The sequence below is a fragment of the Pteronotus mesoamericanus genome, unplaced genomic scaffold (genome assembly GCF_021234165.1).
Source record: "Pteronotus mesoamericanus isolate MK-2021 breed Mesoamerican mustached bat unplaced genomic scaffold, CSHL_Meso_final scaffold_167, whole genome shotgun sequence".
Classification (NCBI taxonomy): Eukaryota; Metazoa; Chordata; class Mammalia; order Chiroptera; family Mormoopidae; genus Pteronotus; species Pteronotus mesoamericanus.
The window spans coordinates 12,566,060-12,589,351 of NW_026555308.1; the positions used below are offsets into that span (position 1 = coordinate 12,566,060).

The 23,292-nt window shown below is 44.8% G+C and overlaps 1 protein-coding gene across 3 annotated transcripts in view; it reads right to left on the reverse strand.

The window, feature by feature from the left end:
* Positions 1-21,869, reverse strand: part of MYH11 (myosin heavy chain 11) — a 120,599-nt gene extending 98,730 nt beyond the window's left edge. For all 3 annotated transcript variants that reach the window (XM_054589624.1, XM_054589625.1, XM_054589623.1), the window contains exons 1-2: positions 21,790-21,869; positions 7,090-7,451 (exon numbers count right to left, since the gene is read on the reverse strand). In XM_054589624.1, coding sequence (XP_054445599.1) covers positions 7,090-7,434 — 345 coding nt within the window. In that variant the 5' untranslated portion in view covers positions 7,435-7,451; positions 21,790-21,869. The remainder of the gene's footprint in view (positions 1-7,089; positions 7,452-21,789) is intronic.
* Between the last annotated feature and the right edge of the window lie 1,423 nt (positions 21,870-23,292).

Sequence of the window (23,292 nt, forward strand, 5' to 3'; positions counted from 1 at the left end):
TCCTTTGTAGGTAATTATCTGCTTTTCTCTTGCTGCTTTTAAGATTCTTTATCTTTAACCTTTGGCATTTTAATTGTGATGTGTCTTGACGTGGGCCTCTCTGCATCCATCTTGTTTGGGACTCTCTGTGCTTCCTGGACTTGTCCATTTCCTTCACCGAATTAGGGAAGTTTTCTTTCATTATTTTTTCAAAGAGATTTCCAATGTCTTTCTCTTCTCCATCTGGTACCCCTCTGATGTAAATGCCGGACCTCTTGAAGTTGTCCCAGAGGCTTCTCATTCTATCCTCATTTTTTTGGATCTTTTTTCTTCTTGTTCTGATCTGTTGTTTTTTGCTTCCTTACATTCCAAATCATTGATTTGATTCTCAGCTTCATCCACTCTACTGTTGTTTCCCTATAAATTGTGCTTTATTTCAATTAGTGTATCCTTCATTTCTGACTGGATCTTTTTTATGCTGCTGAGGTCCTCACTAAGTTCCTTAAGCATCCTTATAACCAGTGTTTTGAACTCTGCATCTGATAGATTGCTTCTCTCCATTTCATTTAGCTCTTTTTCTGGAGTTTTGATCTGTTCTTTCATTTGGGTCATGTTTCTTTGTCTCCTCATTTTGGCAGCCTCCCTGTGTTTCTATGTATTAGGCAGAGCTTCTATGACTCCATGTCTTGGCAGTATGGCCCAATGTAGTAGGTGTCTTGTAGGGTCCAGTGGCATAGAGTCCCCTATCACCCAAGCTGGGTACTCAGGGTGTGCCCTTTGTATGGGCTCAGTATAGCCTCCTCTTGTAGTTGAGACTTGTTTGCTGTTGGCAGATCAATGGGAGGGATTTACCCAGGCCAGTCAGCTGCAAGGATTGGCTGTGACCACTGACCACTAACCCCTGCCCTCCATGGAGGATCAGCTGTGCAGGGGCAGAGTGGAGGTGCTCCAAGGTGGTCTGGAGCTGTGCATTTGGTGTGCTGGCCCTGGGGTTTCCCAGGTAGTGTGGGCCAAGGTCAGCCCCCACCTGTGTTTTGGCCAGGGCCACACTGCATGAGGTATAAAGCAATCTGAGATTGCTTCTACCTGTGCTGGGTCTGGAGCTTCCCAGGTAAAGCCAAGCTGTTAGTCTAGGCTGGCTGCTGCTAGTGCCGGGTCTGTGGCCCACTGAGGCCAGCTGTTGCTTGTTTGATAGGATTTAGGAAGTTGTGAAGCATGAGCCAATACCAGCCATTCATATAGAAAAGCAGCGTGCCTGGGCCTGGTAAGTTGGTAAATTGGTTGGGGCAGCGTCTGTGGGGGTCTCCAAGGCAGGTGTCAGCCAGGCTGATGGAGTCTCAGATATGGCACCAGCCTGCTGGCTCTGTGGGAGAAGGATTCAGAAAATGGACAACGACCTCTGCTCACCTTGATGCCAGACACCTCAGTTCCTCCCTGTATGCCACTGTTAAGCTGTTACCCCCATGATGAAACTAGGAGGGAATTTGAGTAGGTGAATCGTGTGTGGGTTCTTTAAAAGGAACTTCTTGGGGCTCCAGAAGTTTCTTCCACCAACTCAATCCCCTTGGCTTTTACAGCCAGATGTTGTGGGGATTTATCTTCCTGGAACTGGAATCCTGGTGTGGAGTGGGACTCCTTGTTCTGGAGTTATCTCGCCCAAATTTTTATCTACCACACATGGGTGAGGGACCAGCCCATTCTGCGCCTGCGCCCTTCCTACCAGTCTGGATAGATGAGGTTTCTTTAATTCCGTAGTTGTCAGACTTCCATTCAACTTGGTTTCTGACATTCCTGAGTGATGGTTGTTCTATATTTTAGTTGTAATTTTGATGTGGTTGTGCAAAAAGGCGAGACATGTCTGCCAACACCACCATCTTGACCAGAAGTTCTGTACTGCTCATCTACATGCTATTTTATTTAATGGTTGTATGTAGTACCTAGTCAAAAAATATTTTAAGTCTGACTAAATTGGTATGAAAAGACACAAAAGAGCCAGAAGACATGATTAGTATGAAAAGCAAGCTGCAAGGCATACCTGAAATGATTTGAGGGTTATATCGATTATATGTGTACAGTTACATACATGACCCTGTTAATCAGATGTAACTCCAGGGATGAGGGTTAGGGCTCTTTAAAGAGGGGAACCCTGGCATTTTATGATGCATGCTTCTTATTTTAAATATTCTCTTGTGGTCTTTGTATAGATAGCCCTCTGGTCTTGGGGAGGATTTTTGTAGCAATAACAACTTATAAGATCTAGACAGCTGGTTCACAGGCACAACAAAGGGCAGCCTCCAATTGTACTTTCTTTCCACCCTCCAGGACCCTCTGGCACCCAGGAAGCCTCTGCTCACAGCTTGCTCCCAGTGACCCCAGGCAGAAACTCCTTCCGGAGAAGGCTAAGATCACTGGGCCATGAGTCTAAGATGAAAACATCGTCAGCTGCTGCAGTTTGGAAGGAATGCCTCTCCTTATCCCCTGGTCTTCCCAGATCAGTGGAATCAGAATGAGGAAAACTTCCTTCTGGGTTTATGGGTGGGTAATTTGGACTTGGAGACCCAATGAACAGGAAGGTACATCCCTCTTTGCTCTCTGGATCACGTTCTAAATCCCAGGGGCTCAGTGCAGAGTGGAATGTTCCACTGTCTACAGGGACCAAGCAGGTAAGATGTGAGTGAAATGGGCCAGGTGTGAGGGGGGAAAGAGATAGGCACGGTGATCAATGGCCACCAAGACTCAGCCCCAGGGTATGGGAGATGGCAGGGAGTTGTGGGACTTGCGGAAAAATAGAGTACACACAGCCCAGCTAATAGGGACTGTTACCTAATGATTTGGGTCCACAGGTGGCAGGTTCTCCGCTGTTTCAAGCAATGCCTGAAGCCGAGCTTCTTTCTCCCTTCGATTCTTTCTACCTTTCTTTCTTTCTTGATATGTCAAATTAACTTAACTTTTGAGTCACTCACTCTGGGCCAACAGCTTGTGATCTCTGGTCTAGCACCTAGTATAGGTGCTCAAGAAATCATAATAAAAGGTTTGGTTCCCTCCTTCCGTGCACTTAAAGCCTGCCCAACTCAATGACACCCGTGGCACCATGCCCACCTGCCCCAGCCCACACACACCACCTGCTCTGGGACCCTTTACCATCATGAGCACTCACTCCGCCCTGCAGGCAGGCAGACCTCATTTGAATCCCAGCTCTGCCCACTTCCAGTGAAGGGACTGAGCACATCTGAGCTTCAGTGGTCTGGTCTCTAAAACAGGGTGGTAGCCACTGTCTCCTAGGTTCATTGGAAGGGTTAAATGAGACAGCAGCTAAAAGCAATGGTCCTAGGGCCAGCCTTTCTGGGTTTAAGACCCAGCTGTTTCTCTTCAAATTATTTAACTTATCCAAATCTCAGTTTCTTTATCTGCAAATATGGGGCTCAATAATAGTAAATCTCTCTTACACAAAAAATAATAGTGGCAATAGCAATATATTAGTATAAACTCTTAATATAGTAAGAGTTAAATGAGTGGTAGCTGCCATCATTGTCCTGGGCTCCTTTGAGTCTTGTGGAAGCCAAGACTCCTCCCCAAAATACACATATGCACAAACGTTTTCTTAAACCTCAGGAGACTGACAAACTCCCCAGCACCCATTCATAGACACTGAGTTTAGAATCCCACATTTTAGGGGGAAAAACAATTTTTTTGGTAAGAACACTTAAAAATTGGTTAAGAGGTTAGATCTCATGCTAAGTGCACAATACAGTGTGGCTGACTATAGGCACCGTGTTATACAGCAACCTTGAGAGCTTATTCATCTTGTTCAATTGAAACTTCATGCCCACTGATTAGTAGCTCTGTTTCCTCCTCCACCAGCCCCTGGCAACCACCATTCCACTCCCGGATTCTCCGAGTTTGCCCATTTTAGAGCCCTCATATAAGTGGGACCATGCAGTACGTGTCCTCCTATGTCTGGCTTTTATTTCACACACCTTCACGTCCTCCAGGTCCATCCACATCGTCGCACATGACAGGATTTCCTTCTTTTTAAAAGCTGAATAACATTCCATTGTACGGATATACCACCTTTTCTTTATCGATTTATCATTTTAGAATCCATGTTATGTATTTGCATCTAGTGTGTCTTATCTTCCTTCCCTTAATAAAAAGGCAGCCTCGGGGCCAGGGCTGGGTCCTGTACCTGCTCAGCACCCCACAGACAGCGGGAAGGAGAGTGAAAAGCACACACACTTGACAACGGGGCAGGCCGGAAGTGACCCAGGCCCCTTCCCAGGCAAGTCACGTCGCCTCTCCGCCTCAGTCACTGCGTGTGCAATGTGGAACAGAGGCTTTGCTTTCACAGGTGTCATAATGGATGAAATGGGCTCGGGAGGACCTGGCACAATACCAGCACAGGCAAGAACACTTGAGCTCCTGCCGCCTGAAACCTTTGTCCCATTCCCCAGCCAATACCAGGGACAGAGCTGATTGCTACATAAATATGAAAAGAATGCTGGCCAGGAATCAGAACTACATTCATGCCCCACATGGGCCATGAACTATCTGTGGCAGCTCAGGCAAGTCACTGGATTTGGTTGAGCCCCAAACCTGCATCTCCAACATAAGGAGCCATGACCCTCTGGCTCCTACAGATTCTTTCAGATTCAAGAGGACAAGACGACTGCTAGGACCTTCTCAAAAGTGCATCATTTAAGGTGAGCCTTACAGAACAGAGGGGAAAGTTCTCTTCATCATCAAGGGCAAAGCTGGGCACACCCAGCTGCCTTAGCATTGCACTGCTTCCCGCCTGTTAACCTTTTGCAATCAAGTGCTGGCAGGGTAATTTCCCCTCCCCCCACTTCCTTCTTTATCTCCTCCATCATGGACAATGGTTTCTATTTAAGTGACTAAATAGACCAGAAAGGATCAAGACTGGAGAAGCCGTGTGGTCACGAGGCTGAAATACTTTTCACCTAATCTGTCCAGAGAAGCATGGCAGGAATTTGAAGCTTTGATTCAGTTTTTAATCTGCTGTCAGAAGATATTCTGGGTCTTGGGACCATCATAAACCTCTCTCCCTATTTTTTTTTCCCCTGATTTCTATTTTGGACTCAAATACTGTGTCAGAGGACAGCAGGTGTGATTCATACACCAGCCTGTCCTCGACTTTCCTGGACAGACATGACACATCTTAGATGAGAGACCTGATCCCGAAGGAGCCCAATTTTCTCTGCAGCTCCCTGCAGACTGGTGTCCTTCCAGGCAATTGTCCAGTACTGATAGCCCCAGGTTGATTTCCATAAAAGGAGTGCCTTGGACAAAAGCTTAGTTAGGGAAGTGAGGACGGCCTTTAGCACTCTGAGCCGCTCAACTTGCTGCCCTGTAACAGGGACAAGCATCTTTATTCAGGGGAGGTTGTGTTGGTTAAATGAGACAAAGTGCCGCGAGGTACAAACCTGGATTAGAGGAGGAATTTATGTAATTGTGAGTGGTTCCCCTGTGACCCCAAGGCTCTTAAAAAAGCCACTGAAACCCCCTCTGATCTACTGATTAGAAGAATGGATAATCAAGGATGGTACATGCATGGGACAGGATACACAGTCCCTAAAAGGGTGTCGGGATGAGGGAGTTATAACTGAGATGTGGGGGGTGCTCAGCACTGACTTGTTCATGGGAAAAAAAGGTTCCTCACTGAAGTGCAGAGGCTTTTACATATGCAAGCAAGAACCCCTGTCACTAAGAAAGACACCAATGACACACCAACATCTTAAAAGCTGTTATCTCTGGGGGGAGTGATTTGTGTTTGCTGGGCTTTTCTAAACTTTCCAAGTTTTCTATAGTGCGCTTGTCTTATTTTCCTAATTAGGAAAAAAAATCTGCAGGACATTTTTAGAAATGACAAAGGGCTTTTTGTAATTTTCACATGGCAAAATGTAAAGGGCAGGAGCAGAGGGCATGAGGATGGAAGTGCCCGTTCCCACAAGTTTACAAAGGAGCCGAGAACATCTGACTGGTAATAACAAGAATGACTGCAACAACAGAACCAGTAATCATAACAGCAGCAGCCAGCATTCTGAGCACCTACAAGGTGCCAGGAAGCATGCCAAGCACTTTCTTTTTAGAGTAATTGCTCTTTGAGGCTGTTACTATTCTTGTGTTCATTTTGCAGGGTAGCAACGAAATTTCACAGAAATTAGGTAATTTGCCTAAGGACTAGCACACCCTTTTCTCAGAGGAAAGACAGACAAAGGCTGAGCTGGGGGACCCTATGATCACCAGTCCGGCTCCACAGGGCTACCACGTCCCTCTATGTCCTGGAGAGCTGCTCCAACCCCACAAGGGATCTGTGCCCTCTGAGTTGCCCAACCCCACCATCTAGTCAAAGAGAACTGTCTGTGAGGATGGAAATATTTTATACCGGTGCTATTGAATATGGCACCACTAGCCACGGCGGCTGGTGGGCACTTGACAAGTGGCTAGCACAGATGAAGAAATGAATTCTGCAGTACTGATGTGGAATTAATTTACATCTAAATTTAGTTAGCCACACGTGGCCGGAGGCTGCCATATTAGACAGCGCAGCACTGTCCACTTTGATGTGCACAGTCAACCCGGAGGAGTCCAGGTCCAACCTAGGCATTCCTGTTTGTGACAGGGAAGGCCTCCACAGAACCCAGCCAGATCCCCATGTCTCCCTCTCAGCTGGCTGCCAGGATGAGCCAGCCTTCCCACGGGGGTTATGAGATCTTTATTTCCAAGGTGGAGAAAGGGCAGAGAATTAGTTCACTGAAATCTGTTGCGTGTTTACCATGCGCCTTCGCAGTCTGCATATGTGATCATGTGGAATCTTTGCACTGCCTACACATGGGAAGGGTGGTTATTCCCATTCTACAAATAGAAAAACTGAGGCTTCAAGTGGTGAAATAACCTGTTCAATGTCACAGAACTAGGAAGAACAGGACTGAGATTTGAACCCAGGTCTGAATGATTCTATCTCACTATATGGCCACGCTTAGTGAGAACTTTTGCTTCCCAAACTGCACCCTGAACACATCTCCAAACCTCTCCCTTCCCTTAGGGGTACAGGAGGGGTACGGAAGGGACTGGCTGCCCCAAGGTACTCACGTATATGAGTCCTGAGAAGTACCTCTCCCTCAGGTTGTGCAGCACAGAGGCTTCATTGAGGCACGTCAGCTCTGCCATGTCCTCCACCTTGGAGAACTTGGGTGGGTTCATCTTCTGGATGTCATCTTTGCCGACTGTCACCTTCTTGCCATTCTCCACCAGCTCCACGATCACCTCATCCCCCTTCTCCTCTTTGATGCTGGCTGCCTCGAAACCCTGCTTCTCCGAAGGGACCCAGACAAGCTTCTTGGCGGCCCAGTCAGCTTGGGCCACTGGGCTGTTGACAAAGTTTTTGTCCACAAAGAGGAACTTCTCATCATCACTGAGCTGGCCTTTCTGTGCCATGGTGCCTGGTTGGTCCCCTGCAAAATAAGGCGACAGGGTCAGAATCAGGCCAGAATTAAGCCCAAAAGACAGACAAAGCCCTCACCTCTCCCAGTCTAGGATCACAGCCTGAAGAAACATTCCACAAAGAACAAGGATGTCCCCTGCAGTACTGCTTCTATTGTCAAAGAATGGAAACAACCAGGCCCTTCCGAAAAAAATCCACATCATTGCCTACTGTTCATCAGCATGGCACTGAATACATAAACTGTGGTATTTTCAGGCTGTGAAATACTATCCGGGGATTAAAAGGGAAGAAGTATGTCTACATGTGTTGACATAGGAAGACATAGAAGACTTATTGCTTACTATAAAAATAAAAGGCAAAGGGTCCTCAAATGGGTAACACAGATTTACCACATGATCCAACAATTCCATTCCTAGGTATATACACAAGAACAATAAAAACATACATCTACACCACAACTTGTATGGGAGTGTCCATAGAAACATCATTCATAATAGCCCAAATGTGTTAAAAACCCAAATGTCCATCAACAGATGAACAGATGAATAAAATGTGGTCTATGCATACAATGGAATATTACTCAGCCATAAAAAGGAAATGAAATACCAGTACATATTGTAAAAGGGGTGAACCTTGAAAACATGATGCTAAGTGAAAGGATCCAGTCAAAAAAGGTCACATATTGTATGATTCCATTTATATGAAATGTCCAGAATAAGCAAATCCATAGAAAGTAGGTAAGTGGTTGCTAGGGGTTGGGAGTGAATTAGAGGGTGACACCTAAAAGATACAGGGTTTCTTTTGGGGCTGATGAAAATCTTCTAGAATATTGTAGCAAAGCGTGCACACTCTGGGAATGTGCTAGAAGCCATTGAATTGTACAGTTTAAATGGATGAATTGTAATGGTACATGAATTTTTCTCAATAAAGCTTTTAAAAATGAAATATATGGGGAGATTATAAAGCAGTAAGTATAATATCCCATTTTTATTTTAAAACATTTAGATTCCATGTAGGCAAAGTAACTGGGGAAATATTCCCTTATCAAGTCCACTTAGGAGAGGATTTCTATTATATTTTTTCCAGTTTAATTACGGTAAAATATACATCACATGAAATTAACCATCTTAAACATTTTTAAGTGTATAGTTCAGTAGTATTAAGTACAGTCTTATTATTTTGTAACTATTGCCACCATCCATACTGAGAACTCTTAATCTTATAAAACAGAATTTCTGTCCCCATTAAACAATAACTCCCCTTCCCCCCCGCCACCTCCCAGCTCCTGCCAACCACCATTCTACTTCCTGTCTCTATAAATTTGATTACGTACCACATATAATTGGAATCATATAGTATTTGTCCTTTTGTCACTAGCTTATTTCATTCAGCATAATATCCTATAGGCTCATCCATGGTGTTGCATACATCAGAATGTCCACCCTTGTTAAGGCTGAATAACAGTCCATTGTATGGATAGATCACATTTGTTTATCTCTCCATCTGAAAGTATCTTCTCATCATCCATGGACATTTGGTGACATCTACATTTTAGCTATTGTGAAAATACTACTCTGAACATAGATATACTTCCTAGTATGTATTTCTGTCATATTTATAGTTTTATAATTTATTAAATTTATGATGAAAATGAATATTTAAAAACATTTTTAAAATAGCCAACACACACAAGAAAAAGGTGTTGAATCTCACTAGTAAATGAAGAAAGCCAAGTTAAAGCAATGAGATATTGATTTTTCACCTGTCAGCTTGGCTAAGGTGAAAACCAGTGATAATATCTGGTGGTATCAAGAGCGCAGGGGCCGGGCCTCTGTACACACTGCACTCAGGATGGAAGGGTTTTAAAATCTGTGCATATCCCTGACCTGAACTGCATTTCTAGAAATCTAGCCTAAGGAAACAGTTACGTGCTAGCAGATGCATACGAATACATGTTGCAGCGCTTTTTGGAACAGCCAAACCTGCAAGCAATCTAAATGACCTTCAATGGGTGGGTGCCTTGTTAAATAGTAGAGCATCCAGGCAATAAAATGCTATCATTCCACTGAAAATTCAAGCTGTGGACATTTACTTAATACATATGTTTTTAAAAATATTTATTAAGGTGTCATTTACCAGTCATAACATTCTCATTGAAAATGTACAATTCAGACTTCCATTCAAAATGGAGGCGTAGGTAGACACGCTTCACCTCCTCATGCCACCATAGAAAGAATTACTACTAGATCTCAAAACGAGTAACACCCAGAACTGTCAGAAAAATCAAGCTGTATGGAAGTCTGACAACCAAGAATCTAAAGAAGCCACATTCATCCAGACAGACAGGAGGGGTGGAGTCATGGAGATGCGGGGAGAGGCGGCCAGGGAATGATAGTCCCACATTCACGTGTGGTGGATAAAAATTGGTAGGGATACCTTGGGAGCGAGTGATTCCAGCCCCAGGCCAGACCACACAGCCTAGGGTTCTGGGTCCAGGAAGATAAATCCCCGTAACTTCTGGCTGTAAAAATCAGTGGGGTTTGAGGCAGTGGAAGAAAATGCCTGATTTTCAGGAAGCTCTGCTTAAAGGGCCTGCCCAGTCTTAAAATGTGTGCAAACCTACCCACTCTGGGATTCAACACCAGGGCAACAACTGAATCTAAAAAAACAAGCTAAGCAAACAACCAGAATAGGAACAGAATCATAGATATGGAAATCATCTGGAGGGTTATCAGCTGGGAGGAGGAAGATGGAGAATGGGGGAAAAAGTGCAGGAATTAAGAATCATAATTGGTAGGTACAAAATAGACAGGGGGGTGTTAAGAGCAGTATAGGAAACGGAGAAGCCAAAGAACTTATATGTATGACCCCTGGACATGAACTAAGGGGTGGGGGGACTGCTGGAGGGAAGCGGGGTACTGGGTGGAGGGCGGCAAAGGGGGAAAAATTGGGACAACTGTAATAGCATAATCAATAAAGTATATTTTAAAAAAGAAAATGTACAATTCAATGACTTTGATAAAATTAAAGATTGTGTATCCATTATTATGATAAATTTTGGAACATTCTTATCACCCCTAAAAGGGTTCCCTTGTGCCCATCTGTAGTCAGTCACTCCCTGGTCCCAACTCCAGCCCCTGCCGACCACTAAGCTCTCTGTCTCCAAAGATTCACCTTCTCTGGACATTTCATATAGATGAAGTCATATAGTAGGTAACTGTTGGCCATACAAATATACTTAGGCTATATTTCTAAGTTGAAAATATAAGTAATAGTCAGCAATACAAAGAAATTAACTGCACCATAAAATAGATGAAACTCAAAAGCATTATGCTTAATGAAAGAAGCCAGACCCAAAAGACTACATGCTGTTACTCTACTGATACGGGAAGTCTAGAAAAGGCAAAACTACGGTGACAGAAAACAGATCATAGTTGCTAGGGACCGGGAAAGAAACTGACTGCCAAGAGTCACAAAGGAATTTCCAGGGTGTTGAAAATGTCCTGTATCCTGATTACGATGGTGATTACATGACTGTATACAGTTGTGGAGACAGATAACTCATGGGGTACATTAAAAAAATTGGTGAGCTCTACTGTACATAGATTAATAAAGCTCATTAAAATACTTATAATAGACTCTTTCTTGTAATTTTACATGTATGTGTATACACTTTTAAAAGTCTAGGAAACTGCATACTAAAATATTAAACTGTGGTTCTATCTGGTCAAATATAGGATAGTTTGAATATCAGTAAGAAACATACAGAAGAGTTGAAAGGTGAATATCTTTAAATCCATGAGCTCATAATGATTATAAAAATCTACAGGCATCCTTGTAAGATGTTGGGAACAAACCCATTATTTGGAACACTTGTTAAAGAAAGTGGGCAGGGGGACACCAAAGCAGTGATTCCACCTTTGTTATACAAATTGTTCCTCAAGGTAACTAAAAAATTGACAAGGAGAAGTCTGTTTTTATTTTTTCAAACAGTCATTAAATGTCCTCCCCACATGGGTAGCTCATTTGTGACAGCTTCTTCATCCTATCCTCTAGATGTGTCCACAAGGTGGGTGCTGAGGCAGCAGGCTCTTTATAGGCCTATCCAGTGGCCCATTCCAGACCCTGTGACTGTACCTACAGACGCGGCCCTGCCCTGATGACACTTGCCCTTACCCAGCTCCTCTAATCGGTCCCATCTCCCCTCCTCCAACCACTGCCGCTCTGCACAAAAGGACTAAGGTGCACACTGAGTTAGGATGTACAGCCACCAGGACATGTGTACAGTGTGGCTGAAGCGGAAGACTATTCACAGTTCCTTTGAATTCACCAAGATAATCCTCACGCTTGGGCCCCAAATCCCACAGAAATGAAGTAAGTTCCATTACCCATGACTGGGCCCTGGAGCTGGGTGGCCAGTCCTGAAATGCAGACTTTGCAAGGCAAAATCAGAAGGGCAATTCCTACTTTTCTCTTTCAGGAGTGGAAATAACAGTAATAAAAATGAGAAGCTGATTTGCTCAGAGGATGGTTATTTCTCCTGGGAGACCAGATCTAGCAACTCATTTTTTTTTTAAAGATAGAGAAATGAGCAAATCATTCCTTAAATCTGAGTAATTGCTTCTGTTACTCAAAAAAAGAGAAAGAATAGTAGAGAACATACATTGTCCTGGGTTTAACAATCACACTTCCTGCTTTTGGTTTTTTTTTTTTTTTTTTTTTTTTTTTGGTTAACCAATGTCACCTCAATAAATTCCATTTAAAAAATTCTTTTTTAATTTTTCTTGGGACTTAATAAGTCCAACAGCTTTCTCCCCTTACTCCACTTTCATTGTTACTAAAAGAATTCCAGCTAATAAATGTAGATAAAATGCTAAAACCAGAATGTAGTGATTTTGGAACCCATAACAAAAAAATAGGCCTTGGCAATGACTACCATTAGGCCAGTGGTCAACCTCCCCTGGAGGGCTGTGAAATCACCGAGGGCTAGGCCCAGCCCTGAGCTTCTGAATCAGCAGTTCTGGGATGAGCCCAAGGATTTGCAGTTGTCTATCAAGTTCCCAGGTGAGGCTATCAATGCTGGTCTGGGGTCTGCACTTTCAGACCCATGGAGTTAGGGGAAAAGCAGATGGAGGATTTTATAGTGGATGGACCAGGATGGCACCACATACACCTACCAATTAATCTTCATATCCCTCAAGGAAAGAGCTGATCAGATATTATGTGTTTCCAGATGGGATGCCGTAGGAAGTGCTACCACCACCAATGAAACGTTCTTACAGAAAGGAAAAGATGATGAGACGCAGAAGCTGACAAAGCCTCTGATCTAGCGCCCATTTACAGAAAATGCAGGCAACAGGGAACACGCTAAACAATATGCTTTGAAGTCCAAAATGTGGGAAAGCACAGGACAAATGACTCAGTTCTTTTAATAGAAAAGGTACCAAAAAAAAAAAAAAAAAGGCAGGGGAACCTATAGATCAGAAGGGACTTTAAGACACGTAAGAGAAATGGGAGGAGGGCGGTGATGAAATGAAAATGGCTTCAGTTATGAAAATGATTGAAGCTGAGTGTCAGGTGCCTACAGGGAGAATGGTGGGTGTCAAGCCATTCTCTCTACTTTTGCACATGTTAGAAATTTTTCATAATGAAAAAGCCAAATGAGTACAACAAAAGATAAACACTGATAAAGTCAGGGAAAGAACTTCCCTTCACCCCAACACCCACATGCACATACAGGGAAAAATCACAAATAAAGGCATATATTGCATTTTTTAAAAGCCACTCCTTAAAGGGAAAGCTTTGAGGAATTAAGTGTAGTTGTCAGAAAAAAAAATGTCTTAACAAACCCTCCCAAATGAAAAATTTATGAGATAATTGGGCAAATGTGAACATTGACTCACTGTATTTTGTATTAGGGAATTTGTGAAATTATTTGGTGGGAAAATGATACTGTGATTTCATCTGTTGAGAGAGTCCTTTTCTTTTAGAGACATTTGGAAGTACTGATAGAGGAAATGATAAACCTGGGTTTTATCTCAAAACAATCAAGGCAGGGAGGAAATGAAAGGGGCTGGAGAAGAAATGAAACTGGCTGAGGTGTTAATAAATGCTTGCAGTGTTCTGTCTACTTTTGCATGTTTGATATTTTTATTTAAGAGGAAAAACATTGCTATAAAAATTCTGTAAAACTACCTCCTACTTGTAAGCATTGTGGATAATGCACCATCTCCCATTTGGCCCATATGTCAAACCCAGAGCAGAGTTTTATAGACACCAACAGCGACAGTCAACACTCAAGGACCCTTCCAGGCCCTGAGCTAAATCCTTCACAGGCAGGATCACCACGTAACATCACCACAGCCTCCGCAGTTAGGTTTTACAATAAGCTCCACCTTACAGATGTGGAAAACAAGCCTCAGAGATGGGAAGGAATCTGCTTGAAGTCACACAGCAAAAAAGTGGTAGAGCTGGGATTTGAACCCAGGTCTGAGAGCATACTATACTCTTCTGCCTCCCACGCAAGCTTGATGTGCTTGTCAAAAGCTCAGTGGAGTACTGGTAATAAATGAACTGATTCTTTAAGGCACCTAGCACATAACATATAATAAACACTCAAAGTGGGACCCAAATCAACTGCATGCCACAATAAAAACAAATCTCGCAAACACACTTGAGAAGGCAGATGCAAGAAAGATATAATGTGTGACTCTGTTTATAAGTGGTTCAAGACCAGGTAAAACTAAATGATGGTGATACAAGTCAGATGTCATGACTGGAAGGGTAGGACATGAGGGGGCTACGGGCTGATGTTCTGTTTCTCAATCTGAGTGCCAGTTGCATGGGTGTGTGCACTTTGTGAAAACTGGTTCAACTGTACACCCACAGGTAGGTGCATCTTTTCCAGAAATAAAGTACACTTCCATGAAAAATTTTGGTTTTCTTTCTTCTTTTTTCCTTTTTATCTTTAATTATGCTAGAATATACAGAACACAAAATTTACCACCTTAACAATTTAATTGCGCAGTTCAACAGGATTAAGTACATCTGTATTATTACTCAATTGATAAAGTTTTTAAGTGGTAGCTTATTATTCTCAAGAGGACCAGGAGAAGTGTTTTATTTGTTCCCAGCATCATGACAACTAACGGTTCTTTCTAATCGCAATGTTGGTGAGCTGCCATAAAAGTCAGGAAAACAGCAAAAAATACAACCAAAAAAATAAAAGAACACAGGAATCCCCATGGCCAGGAACCCTGTCTAATCCAGGATCCAGAAACACAAACAAGATCAAGTGCAAAGAGTGGGTCTCTGTCCAAATAAAGTAGAGAGAGAAGCTGGCCTGCCTCCCGGGCTTTGATGCCTGTGACAGTTACGACGTGTGACATCTGCTTTGGTCACGGGAAAGAAGGAAAAGGAAAGAGGAGCTTGGCTTTGCCTTAGGAAGACAGTTCCCAGAGTGCGCTCCTTGGAACCCCAATCCCTTGCAATATGTGGGGTGGGGTGGCATTCAGGGAGCGTGAGACACTCTTTAAAGGGAAAAAATCAGTTTTGTGGTCAAATCCACATTCCCTCTCCGTCATGGGGAGGCAGAACACATATCAGGACGTCCAAAGTCCTGGCAGGGCCTGAAAAAGAAAACTACTTCACTCCTTCGAGCCCAGGGCTTCCCCAAACCTGTGGCCGCAGACCTCTTTTCCCGTTAAACCCAGATGAAATCCCACAGGTTTTCCCTTGAGAAAATTCAGTGAGCCAAGCAAATTAATAATACAATATTAGTAATCATAGCAGCTAAATTTTATTGACTGCCAGCTTTATCCCATTTAATCCCCTCAAAAACCCCATGAGAAGTACCATTACCTCTGGTTTATGGATAAGGAAACAGAGGCACCAAGAGGTTAAGTAAATTGCCCATCATAGCACAGCTAGTTATGGTGAAATCTTATAAAAATATATTTTCAAAAAGATCTTTGCTGTTTTGTCCACCTTCTTGGAAACATGCAGAGAACATGAGGACTAAAGGAAATACAGGCACGCATGGGACACATCCTGGATCAGACTTGACAGTTTGAGGGCTCTGGGTAACGTGGGTTTTTTGATATGAAGACTTTCCTCCGCCTGCACCGAGAACCTCGAGTTTTCCATATTTGGAGTAGTGGACAATCAGGTGCTAGATGAGGCCCAGAGCTGAATGAAAACTAGCTTGCAAAATTGCAGCAGACGAACCAAGGGCAGGGGGAGATTGCTGGAGGGAATGGGCAGAGGGGGGCAATGGGAGAAAAATTGGGACAACTATAATAGCATAATCAATAAAATATATTTTTTAAAAATTGCAGCAGAGTTGAAAGGCCACAGTCCTGTGACAGAATTTTCCCTGTGCTGAAGGGAAGCAACACTTGGTCTGCTGCTCCCTCCTGAGGTCTTTAATTTAGAGCAGGGTTTTCTGATCTCAAGACTAGTGACATTGGGGCTGGATAATCCTTTGAATGTGGGGGGCGGCGGGCAGGGTAGCGTCCTGTGCATTGCAACATCTCTGGCCTCTATCCACTAGATGACAGTAGCATACCCTCCCCTGGTCGTGTCTCCAGACATCTCCAGACATTGGCAGGCATCCCTGGGGGCAGCAAAACTGTCCCCAGTGAGAACCACTGTCTTTGAGTAAAATGACAGGCTCCCTTGGGAAAGACAATTAAAGCTGAGGACAGTCGCTACTTAGTCAACACCAACCTGCTATGTCAACTGTGGAAGATCACGCCAGATCAGACAAGAGAGCTGCCGAACCTCAAGGAGGGCCCCCAGCACCTTGTTTCTTGTGTTCCTAGCACCTCTCCAAGCCCACTTTCTGCCCACCTCCTCTGCCCACGTCTTGCATCAGCTCTGAGGGCTGAAAGGACACATCCAGGATTATGACATAGGATTGATGAGTATTAAGTACAGTTCATGATCAAGGGCTGCTCTTGAACATTCTCACGAAAGCAAAGGACTCTGTTACTATTGGTGTTAACAATGTTTGACACAGCTGTGTGTATCAGCCCTGCACACAGTCCTGGCTTCCTCACCAACAACACATAGCTTCTTTCTTTTGAGCACAAACAAGCTGTTTGTTAGCCTCTGTAAGACCACGGGGTTACAAGTCCCAGCTCTGCTCCAAACTCGCTGGGTGATTCTGAGCAAGTCACTCTCCCTCTCTGTGCCTTATGTTTTTCATTTGGGAGAAAAAAATGGGCTGGCCTGGCCTAACATTTTATGGTATCTGTGGTTCTGGAGCAAAGGGTTGAAATTGGACCAACTGAGAAAGCTCAGCTGCTTTAGTTTGTTTTAGCATTGGTTTTATTTTCCCCAGAGGAACTCAGGGGTAAAAGGCCTTGTCCATTTTGCTTCTGCATTAATGAAAAATGAATAAAATACTCCAGACCTCAAAGAATATAGATTTGCATATCATGGGGTCTGCTCAACAGCCTTCCTCAGGATTTTACTGCCAAGTCACTGGTGTAAGATTCTGGACACAGACTCAAATACCTCCAGGGTCAGGTGGGCAATGCAGAGTGACCCAGGCCAAAAGTGGCCGGGCAGATCCCTCTCACCCTCTCCAAAGCGGGTGGTAATTTGAGGGCTCTGGATGTGGGCTCTGTGCGCTAGATTTTCAAAAGACCTGAAAGTCTAAATTTAGGTGAAAAATACCCACCCCAACAGGGAAATCACTGCATGTTGTAAATGCCACGCAAGCAAAATGAAAGCCTCTGGGCCTGATCCAGAACACAACCCACCAGCTGGAAGATGAAGCGAAGAAATTAGTTCAAGGCCTCGCCCAAGTATGGGAGGTGCCAAGAGTGCAGAGGGAAGCAGGAGAGGAACTGGACTCCCTAGATGCATCCATTCTCCGAGCCCCGAACTATCCCAACAAGGCAACTGGGACTCTAAATCTGTTATTAATAATAGCTGCTACTGTCACTGGGACTCTTCTCCTCATGGGATATCAGGCAAGGCAATTTATTATATACATCATCTCACCATGCCTCAAAAGTGTTCAGCGAGGTGGGCACTATTTATTACTCCTACAGTACTACCGAGGTCCAGAAAAATAAACTAAGGGTAAAAGTTGGAACTAGGATTTGAACCCAGATCTCTTTCACACCCAATCTCCTCTTAGTAGAAAATCTCTTCTTTGCTCCAAGGGCTGGCCCCGTAGCCAATTCCCCACCAACAACACCTCCTCACCCTGCAATCTTTTAGAATCATCTCCCCTATCCTGCCAAGGAAGCTTAACCTTAACAGGAAAAAGGTAAGCGGTGAACCTGCTACTTCGATGCTACACTATAACATCTGCCTAGCTTGTTTGAATACTGTTTTTAAAGTAATTCCAGAAGCAAGTTCTTTGGATTAGTAAAGCGAAATTATTTTTTCCTCCCTACAAAGAGAGCTTGGTTAGTGAGAGGTAACTCCTATGGAGGACGCTTTGGGTATAAAGAGAATCGGTCATGTCTGGCCCTAAAGCCTCATTGTATTTTGTGTCTTACCACTCTGGCATGGCACAGCTTAAAAATCAATGTCTAGTCTCCTATGTGACCATTAGAAGTTTTTAAATTTAAATTTACAGAGTCCTTAAGGGTCCTGTCAACAATATCTATCCATTTTAAATGCACCTGGTCTTTAACTTAGCAACTGCATTGCTGGGAACTTATTCTGCGGATAAACTCACATAATTAGTCAAAAATAGATACACAAGGATGTTCCCTGGAATCCTGGTTATAAGAAATGGTGGAGTGAAACTGGCATGTTTCAATAAGGAGTGATTTCAGTATGATACTATGCTTCCATATAACAGAGTGTTATGCAGTCGATAAAAAGAAAAACCTCAAAACGTGCTGCTATAGAAAGATGTCAAAAATACGTAATTATGTGGAAAAACTTAATTTACAGAATGCCAATATTTGTGTAAAAAGGATGTGACAGAGAAGTTTTAGAAAGAAGCACAAGAATATGTGAACCATGATGATGTCTAGGGATGGGGGAATGGAGGGGAGCAGGGGCCGGGGAGAACGGCATTCTACCTGGAGAGTGGGCAATGGCTATGATGTCCCCAGTGGTCTCAGACTCTGGCCCTTCTGAGCGTCTGTGCCACTGGCTGCGTGCACTCCTGCCTGACTGAGCAGGTGGTGTGTCCTATGGCCCTGTCTTAGGGTCATTAATGAGGACTGTTCTTTGAGCCCCTGAATCGCGGATGTAAGTCAGAGATACCTAACTTCCTCCTGCAGATGCAGTAAGCAGACTCACTTCTTCCTGTATCTCTGATCCCACACAACATTTCTTTTAGATTCCTGCTTGCTTGGCCTTCTTCCAACCCATCCTTGCCTCCACCATGTGGCCATGGTTAAATGTGTTTGAAGGGAGAGAGGGAGGAGACCTCAGAGAGCAGAAGGAGCCACTGTGAAAGCCAGACAGGCTTCTTCCACTCACAGGTGGAAGCTCTTAAGGGGTGCCTTTGCAACCCTTAGTGAATCAGAAATGGGCCAATATGTTGGAATTTGTACTGTTCCCGACACACGTGAAAAAGTGTGGCTCTATTACGATACAAGATTCCAATCACTTTTAGCTCAAGTAAGAATTAGGTTTATGAGAAGAGATTACACAAAAGGAAAATTAGGAATACATTTCTTCTTTATGGAAAGACCATGCAACAGGCTTCCCGGTTCTACTAAGTACCAGCTGTGCCACATTGAACAAGATCCTTAGAGTCTCTGGTCATGTAAATATGTTATAGATAACCATCCACTGACACTGACGAGGGGCCAGGCACTGTGCTCAGCCTTTCATGGACATTATCTCATTTAATCCTCCCAAAAGGGTAATCCGTTAGGCTCTGGAGTTAGAGCTTGCTTTGTAGAATCCTCATTGGCTAGTCGAGTTAGGGTATCTTGAGCAAGTCATTCAGACTCCACATTTATAATACAGCATCCATAATAATAGCATCTACTCCAAAAGGTTGTTGTGAAGATGGTAATATGATGCCTGTGAAAGATTTATCATGCTGTCTGGCAAAAGTGCTCAACTAATAGCTATCCTTATTAGCTCCATTTTACAGATAGGAAAACTGAGGTTTGGGAAGGCCGGTGTGGATTATTTCTAAATTTGCTCGTGACAGTCTAGGATTCCAATGGATTTAAAACTGGACTTGGCTTTCCAGAAAAATCTAATATATATCTGATTTGAGAACTACATGATTGTGCCAAAAGCGTAACATCCACCTGCTTCGATCCATTGTACTGAGGAAAGGATATAATCCCTACCCTTGTCCCCAAGCAAAATTTCCAAATAAGAGAGGAGTAGGAAGAACTAATTCCCCTTTCCTCCCAAATGCCTTCTCCTCTGGGCTCCTTCACTTAGTCCTGACCGGGAAGGACAAGGGTGGAGAAATCCCCAGAGTCCCAACCAACAAAGCTGCAATACAAGGCTAATTTGCCCAGGCGCTAGGGATGGCCTCATGGAAAACGCTACCATAAATGGGCATGTATGCCTCAATCTCAGCCCTCGCACAGAAAAGTAATGATAACAACTACCTTGTACGGAATAACACGGCTGTTTCAGACATGAAAATAAAAAAACATAGTGTTTACAAGGCAGGCCCCCTCGAGCTTCTCGAGCAAGGCCCAGCTAGTTCATGCTTTGGACCTCGGGGATGGCAGCCCACCTACGGTCTTCAGGCCAGCTGATTACCATGCTGCCGGGACAAACAGGGCCTTTAATTTAAATTCACAAAAGGTCAGTTTATGTTTTCTTCAAAGAGATGGTAAACACTCGCCTTCTTGGAAATGTTGGGTCCCACCAGAAACCTGACTCCAACGATTTTTGTTCATGATAAAGAAAAAAATACGGTGGAGTTGAGTGTATAGACTTGGTGTCGGACAGACCCAGGAATGGGTTCCACCACTTGCTCGCTGTGTCATACTGGGCAAGTTACTGAACCTTTCTGAGCCTCAGCTGCCTTGTATATTAATCAGGCATCATAGTGCCTCCCTTAAAAGGTGGTTGCAATGATTAAATAAGATATATCAAGCCGAACACTGCTACAGTGCCTGGCACATAGGCGCTCCATCAGTGGTAGCGACTTCAGTGGGAAAGCTCTGAGGAAAGACTGCTTTTCCTTCCAGAGATATGAAATATCTTATTTCCTACACTGCCATCTAATGACTTTCAGTTCAGCATCTTCAAGCTCCCTGTCTATAAAAATTCTAAAATGGGTGCCTTAAAGAAACCAAACAAACCAAGAAGGTGCACCGAACAAAACTATACAAAGCAGTTTACTAACAGCCAGCCTGCCTTCCCTTTGCCAAACCCTGGCCAGTTTGCAATTGAGTCTATGAGTTCTTAGTACTGTAACTAATTGCTTCCTGTCTTGGGTTTCTAAGTATTTTCTTTTATTGCTTGACAAGTACGCTTTGAATGGTAACTTTCCTCAAACAGCAAAATCCCCACTAGCTCTCTGTGCAGGGAGAAAACCTACAAAAGGCAGTAGCCACTTTTACTTACTTTGCCCGCTTTGTGGGGCATGACTTTGCACTGGCTGCTCTGCAGAAAATCCCAGTGCAATCTTATAAAATGCAGGTCACAGAGGCAAATGTGGACTTTGGCATTGGTCTGGGTATTCAAGGCCCCTGGGGTCAACCCAGATAAATTTTTTTAAATTTGGAGGCAGGGAGTCTGGGAAAAAAACTGAGATGTAATAAATGAATTGGATCAGAACCAGCCTGTCTCTCTAGGGTTATCAACAAACACATCCCATGAACTGATGAGAAACCCTGCTCTCTCTCTAGAGTATGTGCCCACGTGTTTTTAACTGAGTTTTTTGCCTTATCAGCAGAACCCAGGAGTGCTTCCAAATTCACATGAAGCAACACTTGGCATGACTATGTGATAGAAATGACTTTTCAGTGACATTCAGCTATACCCTTTTTGTGCCTAGAATAAAAGTTTGAAGCCTGGCTGTCCAGGCTGGACCTCTGAGATTTGTAAGGGAGCACATCTCCCAGAGTTGTCTCATAACAAGAATCATCTGGGACTCTTTTGAACAGTTTTCCTGTAGATTCTAGTGTAACTGGAGCTGGGCCCAGGCACTGTCTGTCATCTTTCATAAGTACTCCCAAAGCGATACTTGTCACTGCTGGTTTGGGGAAAATCTAGGGTGATGCGATAGAAAGAAAAATTGTGATCCCACACCCTCTCTTAGGGACTATAGTCCCTAAGAGGAGGACAGGGAATACACCTCACTGTTCCCCAGCTACCGGATGCCCTGGAGGGCCCTTAAACCCCCGACCCAATTCCCCTTCCCCCCACCACGCCACACTACTTACAGATTTCTCACTGTGGGGGATAACGGAGAAGGTGGATGGAGAGCTCAGATCTGGTACACCTCCCAGGCAGGGGCGTCCAAATCTCCCAGCTCGCAGGAGATGCCTCTCTTTATAGACCCGGAGCTACCCGCGGGTAGAAAGGGGGAGGCCGCCCAGGAGGGCGGAGTGGGGGAGGGCCCCGCACTGTTCCTTCCGCAGCGCCCCCTGCAGGGCTGGAGAAGCGGGGCTTTTGTCCGGCCCTCTGGTGCACCTGGGGCAGACAAGCAGGGGCAAGGCAAAGGCTCTGGGCAAGGGCATGCCCTCCAGAAGGGTTAGGGCAGGTGTTTCACCCTTCCTCCGTCCCCCTCCCCCCATCCCACCGGCTCTGGGACCGTCACCGAGACTCCGGGTCCCTAGAGAGAAAGGTCGCGTGGCCAGTGTCTGTGGTGGATGCTTGAAAATTGCTTCCCCTGAGTCAGTCAGCCAAGGGCTTGCTTTTAACCTGTTCCTCTCCAAGGGGAATCGAGTTGATTCCCCACCCCCCACTCCGGCCCACCCCCCATTTTATTTGCCCCTGCTCTCTGGAAAGGGACAGGCCGTGCTGCATACAGGGTAGAAATGGGGGATTTATTTATTTTTTATTTTTTTGAACTTTGCAAAGTGCAAGGCAGAAGCCTCCGACTGCTAGGAATTGTGCAGAAATGGGAACTTTTTACTTTTTCCAACTTGTCATTCCCCACCTCCATTCACGAGAATAAAAAATCCCACTGTTGCCACTTCAGGTCCCCAGCTGCTCCGTTCGCCGCCTGTGTGACCTCAGGCAAATCATTACTCTCCTCTGGGCCTCGGTGCCCGCAGCTGAAACGTGTGTGATAATTATGTAATTTGCAAGGTGCGTGTCAGGATCCGAAGAGAACTGCGTGGGACCCCGGGTGGGGCCCCTGGTGGGACACGCCCCCTTGCAAGTTACCTTCAACTACTTCTATCCCTTCCAAGAAACTTGCAAAAGCAGTTGCCTAAAATTGTACTGCCAGTCCCCCTCTTCGTACCACTACCACTTCTCTCTCTCTCTCTCTCCTCCCTCCTCCCCCCGCCTGCCTCCCTCTCTCTATCCTCTCATTGTCTGACACTGTGTCTCTCCATCACCGTTTCTTTGGGTCTTTTTCTGCCTTTTCTGTTCCTCTGTCCATCACTGTCTCTCCCGTGTCTCGCTCTTTCTCCAGCTTCTGCGTCCCCGCGCTCCGTCTCACTCTCTCTGCGTCTCTGCGTCTCCGGCTGCAGCCTCTCTCCCTCTCCCTCTGCCTGGCTCTCCATCTTCCCGTCTCTCTGCCCTCGGTCCCACGCACGCACACAGGCCATAAAAGGAAGCCGAGGCGGTGGGCTGGTCCCGCGCCAGGCCGGGGACCCGCGGGCAGGCCGGACGCCCAGCTCTCCGCTCGGCACGGACTCCGAAGTTCCCGGTCCTGCTCGTCCGCCTTCCCCGGGTGAGGCGGGGGGCGCTGGGCGGGAGACAACCCAAAAAGG